Genomic DNA, 19,258 nt, shown 5'->3' with positions numbered 1-19,258 from the left:
CAGGGCTTTGTCAAGCCTGACCTTAAAAACTTCTAAGGAAGGGGATTCCACCACCTCCCTAGGTAACGCATTCCAGTGTTTCACCAACCTCCTAGTGAAAAAGTTTTTCCTAATATCCAACCTAAATCTCCCCCACTGCAACTTGAGACCATTACTCCTTGTCCTGTCATCTGCTATCACTGAGAATAGTCTAGATCCATCCTCTTTGGATCCACCTTTCAGGTAGTTAAAAGCAGCTATCAAATCCCCCCTCATTCTTCTCTTCCGTAGACTAAACAATCCCAGTTCCCTCAGCCTCTCCTCATAAGTCATGTTGTTCCAGACCCCTAATCATTTTTGTTGCCCTTCACTGGACTCTCTCCAATTTCTCCACATCCTTCTTGTAGTGTGGGGCCCAAAACTGGACACAGTACTCCAGATGAGACCTCACCAGTGTCGAATAGAGGGGAACGATCACGTCCCTCGATCTGCTGGCAATGCCCCTTCTTATACACCCCAAAATGCCATTGGCCTTCTTGGCAACAAGGGCACACTGTTGACTCATATCCAGCTTCTCGTCCACTGTCACCCCTAGGTCCTTCTCTGCAGAAATGTTATGTTTGGCTAACATCATTATGCAAGGCCCTGAAAATCTGGTATTGCTTGGCAGAGGGGCAACATTATCCTTCCCCCTCAGGACTTCCCATTAGCCTCCTTTCACTGTCACACATAGACTCATAGACTTTAAGGCTAAAAGGGACCATTGTGATCACCTAGTCTGACCTCCTGCACATTGCTGGCCACAGAACCTCACCCACCCAATCCTGTACTCAGAGGTATGCGCAGGAATAAAAATTTGACCACTTTTGGAGGGGCACGTTCTATCTCTCCCTGCCCCCAATGTCCCTGGAACCGGAGAAGCTGGCTCTCTCCTCGAGGAGCTGGCTCTCCCCACCTTAACCCTAGAGGAGTTCTGTGCCCCTGCTGATTATTCGGGGCACATGTGCCCCTGCTTGCCCCCTCTTGTGCACGCCCCTGTCTATACTAGACCCATAACCTCTGGCTGAATTATTGAAGTCTCAAATCATGATTTAAAGACTTCAAGTTACAGAGAATCCACCATTTACTCTAGTTCAAATCAGCAAGTGACCCGTGCCCTACACTACAAAGGAAGGCAAAAAAAAAAACCAAGGTCTCTGCCAATCTGACCTGGGGGAAAATTCCTTTGCAGCCACAAATCTGCCAATCAGTTTGAACCTGAGCATGTGGGCAAGACCCACCAGCCAGACACTTGGGAAAGAATTCTCTGTAGTAACTCAGAGCCCTCCCATTTAGGGTCCATCTCCGGCCAGTGGGATTATTTGCTACTAGCAGTCGCGGATGAGCCATATGCCATGGTAGGCAATCCCCTCCATAAACCCATCAAGCTCAGTCTTGAAACCAGTTAGGTTTGTTGCCTCCACTGCTCCCCATGGAAGGCTGTTCCAGAACTTCATTCATATGCAAGTACTCACACACAAATGTGCACACACCCATGCTTCCATACACAGGAGTATTTATACCAACACATACACACACACAGGCACATTCAAACACAGGTGCATACGCACACATAGAGCCATGCATGCACATTTGCTCACACACAGAGACAAGCACTCATGCATGCACACAGATGTGCACACACACACACATGTATGCTTACACAAGTGCATGCAAACACACACGCTCACACACACACAGCCATGAGCACAAGCACTTACACTCACACAGGGGCACGGGGTTAAACACATTTGCTAAGAGGGAAGGTTAAGGTTTGGAGGCCTCGCAGAAGGAGGAAGCGTGTTTTGAGGAGAGACTGAAGGAGGAGAGGGTGGAAGCGGAAGGAAAGGGGCTCTGCGCATAAGGGACAGTATAGAAGAAAGCCACAGGCTATCTGCTGAGAGCCCTCTGCCCATCCCACTTGGCCAGAGTCTTCCCTGAGCATCCCTCCCCGCTCACCCTTATGCCACCCCACACACAGACACTCACCAGAGCATGGCCTCCACTGAAACTGCCACTGGCTAGTTACCACCCAGTGTAATATTCGCACCAGTGCTCAGTGCCAACATCCCCACCCCCAGACGCAGTAGTTCAGGGGAGGCAGAGAAGAGCCTCTTCAAGGTCTAAAAAGGATGGTGGGGATGCTCACAGTGCAGCTGGGACCCCTTGACATTTCTCTTTCTGGCATACCTCCCCCTCCTACCAGAGAGGGGCCTATAAACCACTCAGCACCAACAGACATTTTCTCCAGATCGATGCACAGTGAGGCCGGAGTGCGGCACCTCAGAGACAGATGGGCCTTGAGCCAACACTAATGGAATCAATTCCCCTAACCTCTCAGGCACACACTCCAGTCTCTGTGCAATTCATCCCCATCACGTCCCTTCTCCCCACAGCCATTCCTCACTTTCATTTCTCTGAGTGGAGGAGGTTATTGGCTAAGCAATAAAGAGCTAGGCTTTTACTGCTGGGTCTAAGTGGTAGCAGCTAAGACTCCACCCCAGGTGAAGTGAGTTGACTGGTCTCAGCCAGCTATCCCATAAATCCATGATGTGCAATGGCATTTGGGGGCAGGAGTAAGTGGACTGGCTCATCTACTGGCCTGCCTCAGATGCCCTTTGATCCTTCCTGCATTCCCTGACTCACCCAAGAGCTCTCATTCTATTATTAATGGTGTACTTATTTAACAGGGTGGTTGGATTCTTCAGCTGACCCTCCTGGTTATAAGTTATAAGGTACTGGGACACCATAGGAGATGTTAATTGATTCCTGCTGGATATAATGGAAGTGGCAGTAGCCCTTTGGCCAGAGGTATCTATGGGTGCTTTTGTCTTAAGTGAGTGCCCTGGGGAGGCAGCTTGGGATGGGTTTTGCCTCTCTCAAGTTTGTGTTGAGTGTACTGGAGCACAGCGAGAATGCCACTGGTTCACAGCTTGGCATTTATAGTCATAATCTACTCTCTGCCTTGAGAAGCTTAATCAGAGATGGCATGTCCCAGGGAGAGATAAAATCAGACAAGGACATTGGGGCGGGTTGGACGGACCAGGTTAACATGAGAGAAGGTCAGGAGGTTCCTTGGCTATGGTGGGATCACATCATGTGAGTTCAGCTCCCCAACCCTTTTGTTTTATTGTTCAGCAGCTGGAGCAGGAATGAGGCTCAGTGATGGAGGGAGGCAGAAGGAGCAGGTCTGGAGAAGGGATTGGACGGAGGGACACGAAGTAGCTTTTCCCTTAAATACCAAACGGAAATGTCTTCAGGAATGAGGTGCATCATCAGATATCCTTTGTTTCATGGGACATCTCTCATTTTAGTCCCAGAGTTACCTACATATCCCCCCCCAGCTTTTATTGTTGGAAACTTTCCATCAGAAACAGACTCATGAATCTGAGTTAACAGAGAGAGCCATTTACACTAAGGGAATGAATCCCATAACCGCAATGGAATAGTAATTTTTTGGTGCTCTTAATTTTGGGCCTTTGTCACACTCTGCAACCCCTGTTTGAGCCTTGGTAGGTGACGGGTAGGATCAGTAAGCTATAGATCTAAGGAGCTGAGGGCTGGAATAGCAGGCTGTGGTGGGTCAGGATAGAGGGACATGATGAGCTGTCAGGGAGAGGCTTGGCCAGCTGTTGGGGGACTGTGGATGGGGATTGAGGGACTGTGGATGGGGATTGAGGGACACTAGATGGGCTGTCAGGGGGAGGCTTGGCCAGCTGTTGCCCACACACTGTCCAGCTCTACTGACACTTCACTTCCATGAGCATTGATAACCCACCAAAAGAGAGAGAAAAATAAGCCGACAGAGAAACATCACCCTCATACCTGCCAGCAAGCAGGGCCCCTTGACCAGCAGCTCAAAGGAGAATTCATAGGGGAAAGGATTGTAGGCCTGGCCCCTGAAGATGTCTGTGCTTTCGGGAGGCACAATGAATGACTGTTCACTTCGCAGGCCAGTAGCTCCAAAGCAGCTAGTGGGACTGAAACAAAAGACAAGTCAGTCATGAGCTGACTGCAAAGCACCTGCTGGGGTGGGCTTGGCCTGCTGGGGAATGTTAGCCTCTGCAGTGCTGAGCAACCTGCAGAGACCCTGTATCCACAGCAGCCTCTCTCCCTATCAGCGCAGAGAGCTCTTGCCATGCACTCCTGGGCATTCCAGCAGCTGGGAGATTAACAGGTTCCTCTGATGATAGCCTGGGATGTGCACCAGACTTCAGTGCACAGCTGGGTATCTCAGGCAGGCCATGGGGACTTTACTGCCACCTCAGGCCAGTGGAGATCCACAGTTCATCAGGGAGGGAACATGAAGCGCCTTCCTAAACCCCAACATCCTCCCGCATTTACCTGTCAGGTAATTCCTGGTCTGCCCCTCCGTGAGCAAGCAACAGGAGAATGTGGGAATCCACAACTGGGAAGACCTGGGCAAACCCCCTAGCGTGAGACTCTGTGTTCAGGTTTGGTGAAGTTAAGGTGCATTCTGGGAATCTCCTCAGGAATGAGGTGACCACAGAACCATCCAATGCTCCTTATCCCCTCCTTATAGCCCCTCTGCTTTCCCTCCCCTTCCATAACCTCCTCAGCCCCCACTATGGCACAGACTCCGAGAAAGCCATGAAAATCACCATAGGGCCAACCTGTCGTCACACAAGCCTCCCGGCTCACTCGCATTTTCCGGGACAGCCACCACGAGGGGCGTGAGGATGGAGGGGAACGCAATGTGGAGCGCACCGTCTGGCAGGGTCGACAGCTCCTGGCTGCTGGTGAAGACCACAGTCAGGATTTCTGAGGGCCCAATGGGGCCCGTGCTGAGAATGAAGGTAGAACGCTCTAAATCTTCATCAAGGATTAGGTGACCTGGGCAGGAAAGGAACAGTCAGCAGGCAGTTTCCACAGAACAGGCATTTAGAGCATCAAGCTGGTATTTGCAGTTACAGACCAGCACCAGGACAGGGGATTAGGCCCTCAGCCATGGACAGTCCCAAACTGAAATAGTGAGGTCATGGGGATTATTATTCATTATACATTAAGTGTTATCAGTGTGCTTAGCAATGTACAAACATATAAAAAGACACAGTCCTTGCCCCTAGAAATTTAGTCTAAGGTCTGGTCTCACTATAAAGTGAAGCTGATGTAAGCCACCTTGCGATGACCTATTTGTGTACGTGTCTACCCTTGAGCTTGTCTCCCACCAATGTAAGTGCCCCGTTACAGTGATGCAGTAACACCTCCTCCCTGAGCAGCATTGAGCCATGGTCGATGTACTGAGGTCAATTCAGTGTGAGTGTAGACACTGCATTACTTATGTTGACCCTAACAGTCCTCCAGCAGCTGTCCCACAATGCCCGACACTGACAGTTCTGGTCACAATTGTGAATTCCACTGCCCAGGGATCACGGAGACTGGAAGGCCCCCCTCCCCTTTAAAGCTCCATGAATTTTTGAAATGTCTTTCCCTGATTGTCCAGCTTGGCAAGCACACCTAGCAGCTCTCTTTTGTTGTGTGCAACTCCCCAGCTGATCATGCTGGCTACATGCTCCAGATGCACTCCAGCTTGGAACAGAAAGGAGGTACTGGATCTCCTGGGCCTGTGGGGAAAAGATGCTCTGGATCAGCCATAGAAACATGGATATCTATAAGCAGATTGCCTGGGGGATGCAGAAGGGACCAGCAGCAGTGTCGTGTGAAAGCAAAGAAATTGCGGCAGGCATATCAAAGGCCAGGGAGGCCAACAGTTGATCCGGTGCCGAGCCACAGACGGGCCACTTTTACAAAGAGCTGCATATCATACTCAGCAGAGATCCCAACACTGTCCTGCACACCACCATGGATACCTCCGTGGAGCCCAAGCCACAGGCTTGTGTCATGAAAAGCGAGTTAGGCAAGAGGAGCCATGTGGACAGTGGGGTTATGTACACAGGGATGTCCCTTGAATCCTCCTGAGAGAGCTTGATAAAACTTTCATGGAGGTACTCTGCAATCCTCTTTTGAAGGTTTCTAGGGATGGCAGCCTTATTTCTTCCTCCATGGAAGGACCCTTTCCCACACCAGTCAGCGTTAAATTCAGCAGGCACCATTGCAGTACACAGGCTAGCAGCATACAGGCTCGGGCAGTTTCAGGACACTAGCAGCAGCTGTGCTCTCTCTGCCTTTGTTACCCTCAGTAACAAGATATCCGTTAAACCACCACCATCTATGGAAAATGGTGCCAGTATTCAGTGCCATTGGCCTATACCAGTGGTTTTCAACCTGTGGTCTACGTGTAAGGGTACATGAAAGGTGGTTGTTACCATAGAATAGTGGTTTTCAACTTGTCTAAGATTTCCAAAGGGGTTCACCTCTATTTGAAATTTTTTACGGATTTGCAAATGAAAAAGGTTGAAAACCACTGGCCTATACTCATAGTTTTATGCAACTGAGCAATTCCTCCTCCTTTTCCTCGCCCCTGGCAAGCCATACTCACCATGGCTGGTGCTGTGAGTGGCGCCATGCACAAGGTCTCCAAAGCAGAATTGTCAATAAGTATGCCTTGTTTAAAACTTTATTGGAGAAAGAGAAGGGAGCTATGAATCTTAACTTTCACTTTCTGTTGTGACTATAGTGACAATGGTACCTCCGTGTGTTTTACCTGCAGGTTCTCCCGCTACACCTTTGGAATGGCTGAGCCAGATGTGGAGGAGAAAGAAAATTACTCGGGATGACATGTTCAATGAGATCCTCCAAGCCAGTGGTGCATCAGACTGTGAGCAAAGGGCCTGGAGGGTGAACATTGCAGACAGCCTGAAGAAGGAAAGGGAAGACAGGAGAAAGGCCCAGGAGTCCCAGCAGGGAAAGGAGAGAGAGATGCATCAAGCTATAATAAGGCTTCTCTGGCAGCAAATACAGATGATGCAGACTCTTGTGGACCTACAGGGTCAACAATCACAGGCATACCTCCCTTTGCCATCCCTGGAGAACTCCATTACACCTCTCTACACACACCCCTAACTTTCCACCTGGCATCAGGGGGCACATCTCTACCTCACCAGTCCACCCCAGGGGACATAAAGGACAACCACAGCTTCACATACACTGACCTGTGAAAGCCACAGTTGCTGTCTGAGTAGGTAAATGTGTGTAGGTAGGACACGAATGGTCTTTCCCTTGTTAAGTTATGTTCCATTAATTTATTAAGTTTTTAAAGTATTTGCTTTTAAATTGCACAGATTTTTCTTTGTACTGGTTTTGCTACTGAATAAAATTATAATATTTGGAAAATAGTTCATCTTTATTAGCTTCCAACATATGCTGCAGAGTGCCTAGCCGTTCTGAAAACATCTACTTACTAACTACTTTACAGTGTGACCGGGGTGAAAGTGAGTCAGGACTCTTACCAGTACAGTGCGGGGGCAGCTCTGGCCCCCAGAAGGGGCGGGGCCTCTGGCAGAAAGGGCGGGGCTGGGGGGTCAGCATCCCCAGCCAGCCCTTCTAGGCCGCCTGGCCCGTGCCACCCAGGGCTCCCGTGTTGATTTAAAGGGCCCAGGGCTCCGGACGCCGCTGCTGCAGTAGGAGCAGCGGCGTCCGGAGCCCCGGGCCCTTTTAAATCGCTGGCCACAGGGCAGCTGCTCCTTTTGCCCCCCCCGCAACCCATCAGCGTCCGGGGGGGGGGGGCAAAAGGGGCAGGGACATTAAAGCGCTGCAGCGTCCTTTGCCGTGGTAGCGATTTAACGTTGCTGCCCCCCCACCTGCCCCGTTGGCAGCCCAGGGCTGCCAACATGGGGGGTGGGGGGGCGCAGCAACGTTAAACCCCTGCAAAAGGCAAAAGGGGCAGGGTCATTAAAGCGCTGCTGTGGCAGCGCTTTAATGTGGGCTGGGTATGGTCTGGTGCGGGTTCTTACCGGTACGCCATATCGGCCCATACCGGCTCACTTTCACCCCCGAGTGTGAAATAACTCACAGGATCATACACACACAGTGTAATAACCATAAATGTACACCAAGCACTGCAAAATTATTAGGCGCATTGACAGTGTTATAGTCATAGATGTAAACCAAGCACCACACCATTTCTAACAGGCCCACAAATAGCAGGGTGAGGTACAGCACAATAAACCACAATGCATTACTGTGATCCCACTGTTAAAGTGCTCCTTCAAAGCCTCTTTGAACTGTATAGCTCTGAACTGAGCTCTTCTAATAGCCTGTGCATGTGGCTGTTAAAACTCAGACAGACTCCACCCCAGCTGCAACTTTTCCCCCTTTGCTTCACAGATATTATGCAGGACACAGCAGGCAGCTATAATCACTGGGATTTTTGTCACTGAGATCTCATCTTGTGAGTAAACAGCACCAGCATACCTTCAATCTACCAAGAGCACATTCAACTGTCATTCTGCATGTGCTGAGCCAGTAATTAAATCTTTCCTTGGTGCTGTTGAGATGCCTGGGGTATGGCTTCATAAGCCAGAGGACAACTGGTAGGCTGGATCCCCCAGGATCACTACTGGCATTTCAGCATTGCCAATGGCAATCCGCTGGTCGGGAAAGAAAGTACCTGCTTGTAGCTTTCTGAACAGTCCTGTTCTTAAAGATGCCAGCATCATGCACCTTCCCTAACAAGCCAACACTGATGTCAGTGAAGCATCCCTGGTGATCCATCAATGCTTGTATAATCATAGACAAGTAGCCATTTGTGTTGAGCCATGTACTCTGTGGCAAGGTGCTCTGATGCCTAAATAGGGAGATGCATGCCGTCTATCACTCCACGCCAGTTCGGGAACCCCATTTCTCCAAATCCATCCACTGTGTCCTACAAACTGCCAAGAGTCACAGTCCTGTGTAGCAGGAAACAATTAATGGCCCTGCATACTTGCCTGACAACAGCCCCCACGGTGCATTTCCCAATTCCAAAATGATTTCCCACTGACCGGTAGCAATCTGGAGTTGTAAGTCTCCAGAGTGCAATTGTTACTCGCCTCTCCACTCTCAGTGAGGCTCTCATTTTGGCATCCCTGCGCAAAGGGCTGGGGCGAGGGTGGCACACAGATCCAGGAATGTGGCCTTGTGCATCCGAAAATTCTGCAGCCACTGATCCTCATCCCAACCTGCATTACGATGTGTTCCCACCTGTCAGTGCTCACTCCTCATGCCCAAAAGTGGCTCTCCATCATCTGCAACTGCTCCGTGAACACCACCTACAAGCTTTAATTGGTTCTCATTATGTCCCACAGCAATCTTTGTCCTCCAAGAAATCATCACATTCCCCACAGATTCCATTCTTCTTACGGCTCTGCAAATACCGGAAGGTCATGCATCCTGTGTTTGCAACACTCATGACAATAGTGCAGAGCTATGCAGGTTTCATGCTTATGTCAGAGATGGCAGACTGTGAGAAGGGTTCATGGGATTTTTTAAAAAGGTGCAAAAAATATGGGATACAGATGACATTATGGGATGAAGACAGCTGCACACTGGGAAGTTGACCCCTTAGTCCCGGAGACCCCTGCGCCGCTCCTTTCTGTCCCACCATGCATTGCTAACATTTCCCAAAGGACAATGCGCTGGATGGCAGCAAGTTGCGCAGTGGGATATCTACCAATGTTGCAACCACACTGTGCATGACGAAAGCATTGCTTTTCAGGGGAAGTTGGAATCCCCCACCCCAGCTAACACCCAGAAGCACAAAGACAGCCTTGAAAGCTACATGACATAGACGCCGACTCCATGGATGCTCCAGCCCTGGAGCACACACGAAAAAAAATTAGTGGGTGCTTAGCACCCACCAGCAACAGTGGTGCTGCAGCCCCAGCCAGGGATCAGCAGTTCCTAAGTAGCCCCGCCTACACCAATCAGCTGGTAGGCTACTGCACTAATCAGCTGTTTGGCGGGCTCCCCAAATGCAGCCCCCCCTGCCTATCAGCTGTTCTGCAGCCTCTGGACTGGCTGCAGCAGAGGCTGACCCAGTCCTACTTTTCAGCCCTCAGTGGGGGGTGGGACCCCTCCTCCAGCAGCCTCAGGGAGCTGCTCCAGACAGGGTTGGGGAGGGGGGGAGCACAGGGTTCCCTCTGCTCTGCAGAAGCCCAGCCTCATCAGCAGCAGTGAGATCTTGCTTACCTGGGTCAGGTGGCCCCGCCTCCTATGTAGATCTCCTGGGCAGGCTCCAGCTCCCAGCCGGCTCCAACTGCAGGCAGCACTAGGTGAGTCCAGGCAGAGGGAGCCTGGCTGGGGGTGTGTAGGGCCCACTGCAGTGGCAGGAGAGGGGAGGCCACCATGGGCACAATTTGGAGGTGATGGGGCATGCAGAATCACTGCCACTGCCTTCCTATATTTCTGCCAGTGCTGAGCTGCTCTGCTCTGGTGGGGAAGGGTCTGTCCACAGGAGTGCCATTGGGCAAGGGGGGGACTGTCCTGGCCCCCCAGGATAGTAAAAATCTGGGGGCAAATTTGTCTCTCTCATCCCTCTCTTGCACCCATGCATCCTTTATCCAAAATACTCATTTGGCATGGAAGTTAAATAGGTGTTAACAAAATCAGACAAAACAGAGTTTTTCAAAGTGTGATTTAAAATCCCTTCCCCTCTCCATTGCTCCATTTTCTGTCTCTTGACTCTTGTGATGTTATAATTTCACTAGTTCTCCTATTATCATAGGCTTTGTCTGGACTAGCATTTGTTCTCCTGATGTAATTGATTGCCAGTTGCTTGTTAAGTGACTGTAAATGCTAATCTAGATGCAAACATTTGCAGAGTATCAGGACATGGGGGCTCAGCCTGGGCAAATAACAAAACTTTGTGCTCCAGAACAAACATTTGTGGAGAGCCTCACTTATTAACACAATTAGCATTCACAGTCAATTAGTTCAAATTATAACAGGACCACCAACTCTAGTCTAGACAAAGCCAAAGCATGAGTCCCCCAGGCTAGACAGGACCTGCATTTTTAATATAAAAGGTGGCAACATAAATGTATCTTCACTCCACAAAACAAACAAACACATAAACAAAACAAAAAACACCTAGGACCCCCAAATCTTCATGCCTTCTTTACACATCAGAAGAAAATCAAACAAAGGCACAGTCTCAGTTATTGCCCCTTTACAGATCACCTTTAAAAATGAAATGATCCTTTACATTCCTAATTCCCCTTTGTGGGGCTGAAAGACTGGATCTGGGTGTGAAAATTTGTTCCTTTCCACCATTGCATGTACATATAGAACAGTGTGCTGGGAGCACAACAGAATAAGTTAGGGTAAGAAAAAGCTGATTAGGGGGAAAAAGAAAAGGAGTACTTGTGGCACCTTAGAGACTAACCAATTTATTTGAGCATAAGCTTTCGTGAGCTACAGCTCACTTCATCGGATGCATACTGCGTTTTTCCACAGGATGCATCCGATGAAGTGAGCTGTAGCTCACGAAAGCTTATGCTCAAATAAATTGGTTAGTCTCTAAGGTGCCACAAGTACTCCTTTTCTTTTCGCAAATACAGATTAACACGGCTGTTACTCTGAAACCTGTCATTATGCTAGGGGGAAACAGGCCCTCAAAAAAACCCTGTCTTGAAAATAGTGACAGGGTTGGTTTAGTAGTCAAGTTTCAGAGTAGCAGCCATGTTGGTCTGTATCCGCAAAAAGAACAGGAGTACTTGTGACACCTTAGAGACCAACAAATTTATTAGAGCATAAGCTTTCGTGAGCTATAGCTCACTTCACTGGGTGCATAGAATGGAACATATAGTAAGAAGATATATAGAGATAGATAGATATATAGAGAAGGTGGAAGTTGCCATACAAACTATAAGAGGCTAATTAATTAAGATGAGCTATCATCAGCAGGAGAAAAAAACTTTTGTAGTGATAATCAAGATGGCCCATTTAGATAGTTGACAAGGTGTGAGGATACTTAACATGGGGAAGTAGATTCAATATGTGTAATGACCCAGCCACTCCCAGTCTCTATTCAAACCCAAGTTAATGGTATCTAGTTTGCATATTAATTCAAGCTCAGCAGTTTCTCAGTGGAGTCTGTTTTTGAAGCTTTTCTGCTGCAAAATTGCCACCCTTAAGTTATTTACTGAGTGGCCAGAGAGGTTGAAGTGTTCTCCTACCAGTTTTTGAATGTTATGATTCCTGATGTCAGATTTGTATCCATTTATTCTTTTGCATAGAGACTGCCCGGTTTGGCCAATGTACATGGCAGAGTCAAGATTTCTGAGGTCGGGGGCAGGAAGAGGTGGAGGGAGGGCGGGGCCTTGAGTGGGGCAGAGCACCCACCTGGAAAAATAAACGTCAGCACCGATGCTACAGGTAACTTCTCAGCCCTCAGGAAGCTCTTGCTTTCCATCTATGCTTATTTTATTTGAGCAACCCTTGGCTTCAACATCATTTTAGCCACACCCTTGTCCTAATTAGGCTAGGTGACATCACACCACCCAGCATACTTACCGTTGGCGCAGAGCAATGGCTGGCCCAAACTGGGGCTGCAGTTAATGCAGCAGTCCTCTGCTCGGTGTCGATTCTGGATCTGGAAGGTGATGCTTCTGCTTCCTGTCACAGCTTCAAAACCCACTACCACCTCAGACTCCTCCAGGGGATAGATGAACACACCTTTAGGGGGCAGCGGAGAAAGAATTCTGAGGCTGAGATCGCAAGAGCTACCAGACAGAAACCAGCCTGACTCAGAATAGATTCCAACCTTAGGCTCAACATTCCCAGCCTGCACTACGTGATGTATTAGCTCTTCACCACATATTCTGCTTTAGTGCTGGTGAAAGGTCCTGAAGAGCATCCACCTCCATTTAGCCTCAGCGCTGCTACAGCACCGGCAATCACAACATCAGCTTCTCCCATGTTCCACACTCCCTAACATGTCTTATCTCTGCTCTGAAGGCAACCCTTCTATTGTGAAGAGAAGAGTTCAGACTCAGTTTGTTTATTCGGTCCATAGCTCCCACCAAGGGGGTCAAATCTGATGGTGGCTTTTGTGATGTGGACATCTGCCCTCTGGAAATTGGACCGAGACTCACTAACTCACTTCACCTCCTAAACCACTGAACAGCCAACACATGGAAACGACTTTTGGTCACTACTCCCAACGTGGACAGAATGGAGCAGTTGACCTAGTGATGCAAGGTTTTGTATCCCAGTTCCAGTCCCCTCTGAGCTAACCAGTCCTCCAACAAGGGATTTTTAATCTTCAGGGTGCAGTAAGGAAACTAAGAAACTGCTCTAGATCCCTTTTTGTATCTACTTAATGCATAAGAGGGTGCCTAGCCATTTAAATGCACAACAGCCTGGCTATTTGTCACCTTGTTGAAAGGTGACTGGATCAGTGCCTCCTGGATACAAACCAGCTCAGATTCACCTATGATATGGTCAGGAAGAAGGAAAGCCCAGTGCTTCCACCTCTTCTTAGGGCACATCTTCACTGGCAATGTTAAAGCGCTGCTGCGGCTTGTGTAGTTGCGCTCTTAAAAAACCACCTCCACGAGGGGAATAGCTACCAGCACTGGGAGCGCAGCTCTGTCTACACTGGCACTTTACAGCGCTGAAACCTGCAGCACTCGGGGGGGGGGTGTTTTTTCACACCCCTGAGCGAGAAAGTTGCAACGCTGAAAAGTGCCAATGCAGACAAGCCCTTACTCATGGGCTGTGCTAGGTTTGGGAAGGATCCTTCTGCCAATCTAGCATTCATGTCCTGGCTCAAACATGCGTATTCCACTGCCTCCTATGGGAACATGCTGGGTTTGGTTCTGTATATATCAGTTCCGTATACGGACTGTCCTAGTGGGTCTCCTCCTTTAGCTCACTAAGTAAAGGCAAGAGTTCAAGAGACTAAAGATGAACAGGTAGAGGAGGGTGGGTGCAGCACTGCTCCACACCAAGATAGGTCAGATCTGCTCCTATATACCAGCAATCTGCTAGTTAAGTAGGTACAACTTATTCTTTAGCTCTACATAGATGCATCTTACCTTCTACAGGATCCTCCTCTGAGTTGATGTAAGTGAGGTGAGCAGTGACTCCCAGGGAGTACCCGTTGGCACAGGCCTTTACGCAGGAGCTCTTCAGAGGGAGAGCTGTCCAGGTATCTAGAGAATACAATCCTGGCATGGTCTCTAGGCACAGCTACCAGGTCCTGCCAGCTGGGGCTATCAAGAGAAGGTGAAACAACACAAGCAAGCATTGAAGTTTGGAGGCAAGGAGAGGTCAGACTGAATGCTGTCTTTAACTATCAGGAGAGCTTCAGAAGTCTGGAATAAGTCAACCACAAGACTAGAATATTGCCCAATGAAGCTGGTGACTTTACAGTATTCTTCCTTCCTCAATTCCTTCTCACCCCCTCTCTCTGCTTCTTGGGCTTCCATGATGCTTTGCTATCCTGGATCTTCTCAGCTTTCCTCTCAAACTCTCTCCTCTGCCCCCTTTCTCTGTCACCCTTGACAATTCCACTATCTTCCCAATCACCAAAGTGTACAGCCCCGGGGTACTATTCAACTCCTTTCTCCCCTTCTCTCCTCACATCTCAGTTCTAATCAGTTCTTGTTACTTTGTACTCTGCAAATTCTCTACTGTCCTTTCATCTCCATCCCAACCTTCATCTAAAACTCTCACCTGAGCCTTGGTCCTCTCTCACCTCAGCTATTCAATCTTTTCCTCTAGAGATTCCCTGAATCTCATCTTGCTCCCCTCCAATCTATTTAAAGTGCAATACCAAATTCTCCTCTCACACTTCTCTGACCATTCCACTCCACCTCTGAGCCCCCTCCTTGACTTCCCCTAGCCTGCTGTATTACATACTTCTCATCCATCATCCTCACCTCCAGGATCATGTATATGTTTCTGCCTTCATTTCTCCTGCTCTCTCCTTTGCTCCTGCTAAGGCACTACCCTAATTTCCCTCTCTGTATCCTTCCTCCATGCCCACCTTCATGCCTTCTCCATGCCATTATGCTCTTATACTTGGAAGAAGCTCGCTCTGCTGATGCACCAAACCACCTCCTTCTCTGCTTTCAAATCCCTCTTCATAATATTTTTTCTGGCAAGCCTTCCAATAATGAGCATTGCACGATTCCTCCAGTACCTCAAGCTCACACCAGCACTCACTAGAGTGGGTCTCTGAACTCTGCATTGTCTGCATCTAGACTTTATTGCAAGACTGGGCCGTCTTATGTTTTGTACAGGGCTGAGCATACTGTTGGTTCTCAAAAAACAATCCTTGGGTAGGGACCTGAGGAAGGTAGCATCATGCTGCCAGGCTGAGCAGCCACTCAGGGAGTGCTCACTGGCCACAACAGCAGCAGAATTAAATGAGCCCACACACTAAGCAGAGTGAGGACTTCCTCAGCCCCTGTATTTAATTGAAATTAAGAGAAAAATCCCAGTTTCTGCGGCCCTTCAGAATGGATTTTGACTGGGAGGAAAAGAGCAACACGAGGACTGATTCTAAGCATGATTGGGATCAAATAGCCATGCGCTTGCTCTCTGTTTATTTTTCCATGTCAGCAGCAGCTGAGCACTCAGCCTAAACTTTCCAATGAAACCAGTCCTAGCGGCTAAGATCTCCAGAGGGGGCCTATACGGACACTGAAGGCAAAAGAAGATTAATCCCAGACTATGCTCCATGCTCTCTTCTCCTGTCTTTAGGGACCGGACATCAGGAGACACCAAACCATACTTCAGCCTCAGAGCACACGCAGTATCTGCTGTTCCCATCCCCTTCAGCCACCCACAAAGGTTACCTGGGTAATTGATAAACAAGTGAAGGGAAAAAACACACAGAGTAGCTAGGACAAAACAGAGACTGGAGTCTCTGTTTGTTGGGGGATTAATAATTAACAACCAGGACAACACTAAAACTGAGACAACAGAGCAGGGAAGGAATTGTGGGAGGATGCATCCCTCGGAAACCTGGGATCTCCACAATGCCCTCAGGCAGATCACACAGAGTCCACTTCTGGCCACAGCAGCTCCCAGGCTATGCCCACCTTCCACCTGTGGTCACTTACCCTGAGAAAAGTCCATGAATGATACCAAAAGGTCAGGACACCAGCCCATCCCTGAGGCTATCAAACTTTCCCACCCCATTCCTACTTCCAGTTTCCCATATCGACTGAGAGACTTCTCCAAAATTATTGCTCTGGCCAAAGGATTTTCCTGAACAAGATGTGAAATGTAATGTTATTTCCACAACGTGCCTCAAGACTCACATGGAGGGACTGCCTGAACCAACAGGCCTCACTGCTTACGTGAAGGGACTGTTTGGCCCCTCTTCCACCAGTATCCCTCACCCCTACATGGGAAGAGATTGCATAGTCCTAGAATAAGAAAAGGATTCTGGCTCAGTGTTCAGCCAGAGCTGAGCTTCTTCGCAGTTGTAAGTGAATAGATCCCCAAACTGGTCAAATCAACATTCCATAAAACATTCGGATAAGCCATAATGCATCTTCCCTGCAAAGAGATTCCTTGTGTCCTTCTTCTCCAGACACATGCAAGTATTTAGTCTGTGCCCATCCAGCTTGCTACATACCTCACCTCAACTCCCACTCTTGATTCACCCAGAAGCATAATGGATAGAGACATCCCAGCATCACTAGCGTGTGCTATAGATTTAGCTGCTCTGAGTGCAACAGGCCAAGAGAAAAGGGCAAGGCCAGATGGAAACAAAGCATCTGGTTTCATCTCACTCCAGTGGCCTTCATCTCAGGAATTGCAGGTTTATGAGACAGACTGTAATTTAAGATTCCATGTACCCACAATTTATGGGTCAAGGATGCATCTGTTTAGAGCACCTTATACCACTTGGAAAATGGAGACGCTGAAGTGGAGGAGTGATAAACCCAAAACAAGTCTGAAGAGACAGAGTTGTGATCAAGTCAATCACAGTGAAGAGAGTAGTGGCTACAAAGGATGCGGACGATGTCCCGGAGCTTTACAGATGACCCTTAGAAAGTACATACAACCCAGGAAAACATAGATTATATGAGATTGCCATTACCATGCCATCCACCTACACATCCCATAAAATGTAATTACCAGACAACTTAGATTAGTGCACAGATCCTAGGATGCTGGGGAGTGTGTATCTTGGTAGTAATCCAGCCCTGGGTGTGGACCCTGCTGCATTTAGGAGCTGGGAGTGTGACTCCTAACACTAGAGTCCTGGAGTGAAATCCTGGCTCTGTTCAAGTCAATATCAAAAGTCCCATTGACTTGAACAGAGCCAGGATTTTACCCTGATGTACAGGTCCTTCTGGGCTCAGGGGCTGGAAATTTGAGTCCTGGCACTATTGTGGTGCTGTAGTTCCAGGTGTCATTAAAATTACTCTGAGGATGATCACACCAGGTTTGCATTAGAGCTCTGGTGGGGTTCTAGAGCACAGTCATCCTAATAGGGAACTGCCAGAGGGACACTCCCACTGCTCAAAGTGCCAGCTGGCATTGGGAAGCCAAGCTGATGTACATCTGTTCTGATCATGCTCTCACTAGGACCCCTTGAGCATTAGCAAAGGGAAAAGAAGGCATCAAGCAAACCATAGGAACCTGAGGGGGGCTCAGACACATTTTCACCTCAGAGCCACTCCACTTGTTCCCAAGACAGTGTGCTTAACGCACAACCAGCGAGCCCGCTATTTGCCAGGCCTCTGATTGGCCAGAGCTCCATTTAGCTGTTTACCAGGGACTTACCAGAGAGGCTGTACTGGCTGCTTTTTATCAACAGTCTTTACATTTATTCTACCAAAGTAAACAAGTCCCATCTGGTCCTCTCATGTTTTATGTAGGCTGCAGTGAACCAGTTGGTAATGAATAAAAACAGATCCACAGGTCCTCACCCTGTCCCCGCCCCCCCTCTTATTGCCCCACTGGGAAGCAAATGGTCTGTGCAGTGACTGCAAAGACTGTGGGTTCTTGCTGCTCTCTCCACAGCATCTCCTGCAAGACAGGTCAGGTCCCCTCACATGAGCAGGGTGCCAGCCCCTTTCTCTTATTCTGGATTGCCTATCAAATGGCACAGACGGAAGTACAACTTGCTAGCTCTTTCTGCCTCCTACCCCACTCCTGCTTGTCACTTCTACCTAAGGGAGCTGTTGTTAATATCTGTTTCAGCTGGCACGGGAAAGAGAATCGTAATTTAAAGAGCCAGCATCCCTGCTATGGATCAACTGATTCAGAATCCAGGGGACTAAGCTGTGTGTTGGTAAACAGCCAGGGAAGGTGAGTGGTCAACAGCATCTGTAGTAGATATTGAGAGAAGGGCCAAATCCAGGCCTACTGTAAGGAGGTGGAAATCCACTGAAGACAACAGAGTTAAATCTACTTAAACCAGATCTGAATTTGGCCCAGAGCGTCTGTGAGATCAGGCAATGATAATGAAGTATAAGATAGTCTAGCTTCTTTCATCCACGGATCTCAGAACTTTCATTTAAACATTCATTAAGACTCACAATATTCCTGAGAGTTTATTCCTACTGTATTTTTAAAAAATAAATAATGAATCCCAAAGCACTTGCCTGACTGTATTCTAGCTGGAGTGATGGGAATAGTTAAGGATGCTCAAGTGCTTAGAGCCTGAAGGGTCATTTTCAGAAGCTTGTAACTTTGTCAAACTTTTGCATGTTCTGCTGAAATTCAGCATGTATATTTCTGTCTAATTTTTCCAAGTTATAATGATTTTGCATATGCAATGTTTTTTTTTAATATGTAACAATCTGCCAATGCTTCATTTGCACTACACACAGGTACATAGGCAAACCCAGTGGAAACTTCCACTGAAAAGGTGATCTCATAACATTACAGTCGACTTTCACATGCATGTGTAAGAAAGTAAAGCAGGAAATCAATTTTAAGGCCATGGTGTGTGTGGGGGGATATTGTCTATGATGGTGCATGGAGAATGAAGCCAGGGCTTCTACCCCATTGACTGCACATATTATACAGGACAGAGCTTTCTAACACTGAACACAATAAAGAGGTTTTGTTCTTTGTAAAAAAGTAGGAAATTTCACACAAAAGGGGTTGATCTTAAGCTGGTGAAAATCAGGGCAGCATGCCAATTTACATCACCTGAGGAGTTGTTCCATACTCTTTAATTGCATGATCACATACTATTACTTCCCCACAGACCTAGCCTCATTTAGTGACCAGGCTGTACATGGAATGAGGCAGGAGTACAGAGGACCCAAACTTCATTCGCTGCTGAAGTTTTGTAGCATGTAACAAATTAATTCAAGGTCCATAGGACCACTGCCTAACTCACTGTAGGAGTTGGAGGATG

General features: G+C 48.2%; 1 protein-coding gene across 1 annotated transcript in view; it reads right to left on the bottom strand.

The window, feature by feature from the left end:
• Positions 1-19,258, bottom strand: part of VWA5B2 (von Willebrand factor A domain containing 5B2) — a 45,317-nt gene that overhangs the window by 22,834 nt on the left and 3,225 nt on the right. The window contains exons 2-5 of the mRNA XM_074963447.1: positions 13,959-14,135; positions 12,433-12,594; positions 4,653-4,872; positions 3,844-3,998 (exon numbers count right to left, since the gene is read on the bottom strand). Of these exons, the coding sequence (XP_074819548.1) occupies positions 3,844-3,998; positions 4,653-4,872; positions 12,433-12,594; positions 13,959-14,097 (676 nt within the window). The 5' untranslated portion in view covers positions 14,098-14,135. The remainder of the gene's footprint in view (positions 1-3,843; positions 3,999-4,652; positions 4,873-12,432; positions 12,595-13,958; positions 14,136-19,258) is intronic.

Source organism: Natator depressus, chromosome 9, assembly GCF_965152275.1.
Source record: "Natator depressus isolate rNatDep1 chromosome 9, rNatDep2.hap1, whole genome shotgun sequence".
NCBI classification, from domain to species: domain Eukaryota; kingdom Metazoa; phylum Chordata; order Testudines; family Cheloniidae; genus Natator; species Natator depressus.
This window is presented reverse-complemented; position numbering and strand designations above follow the sequence as displayed.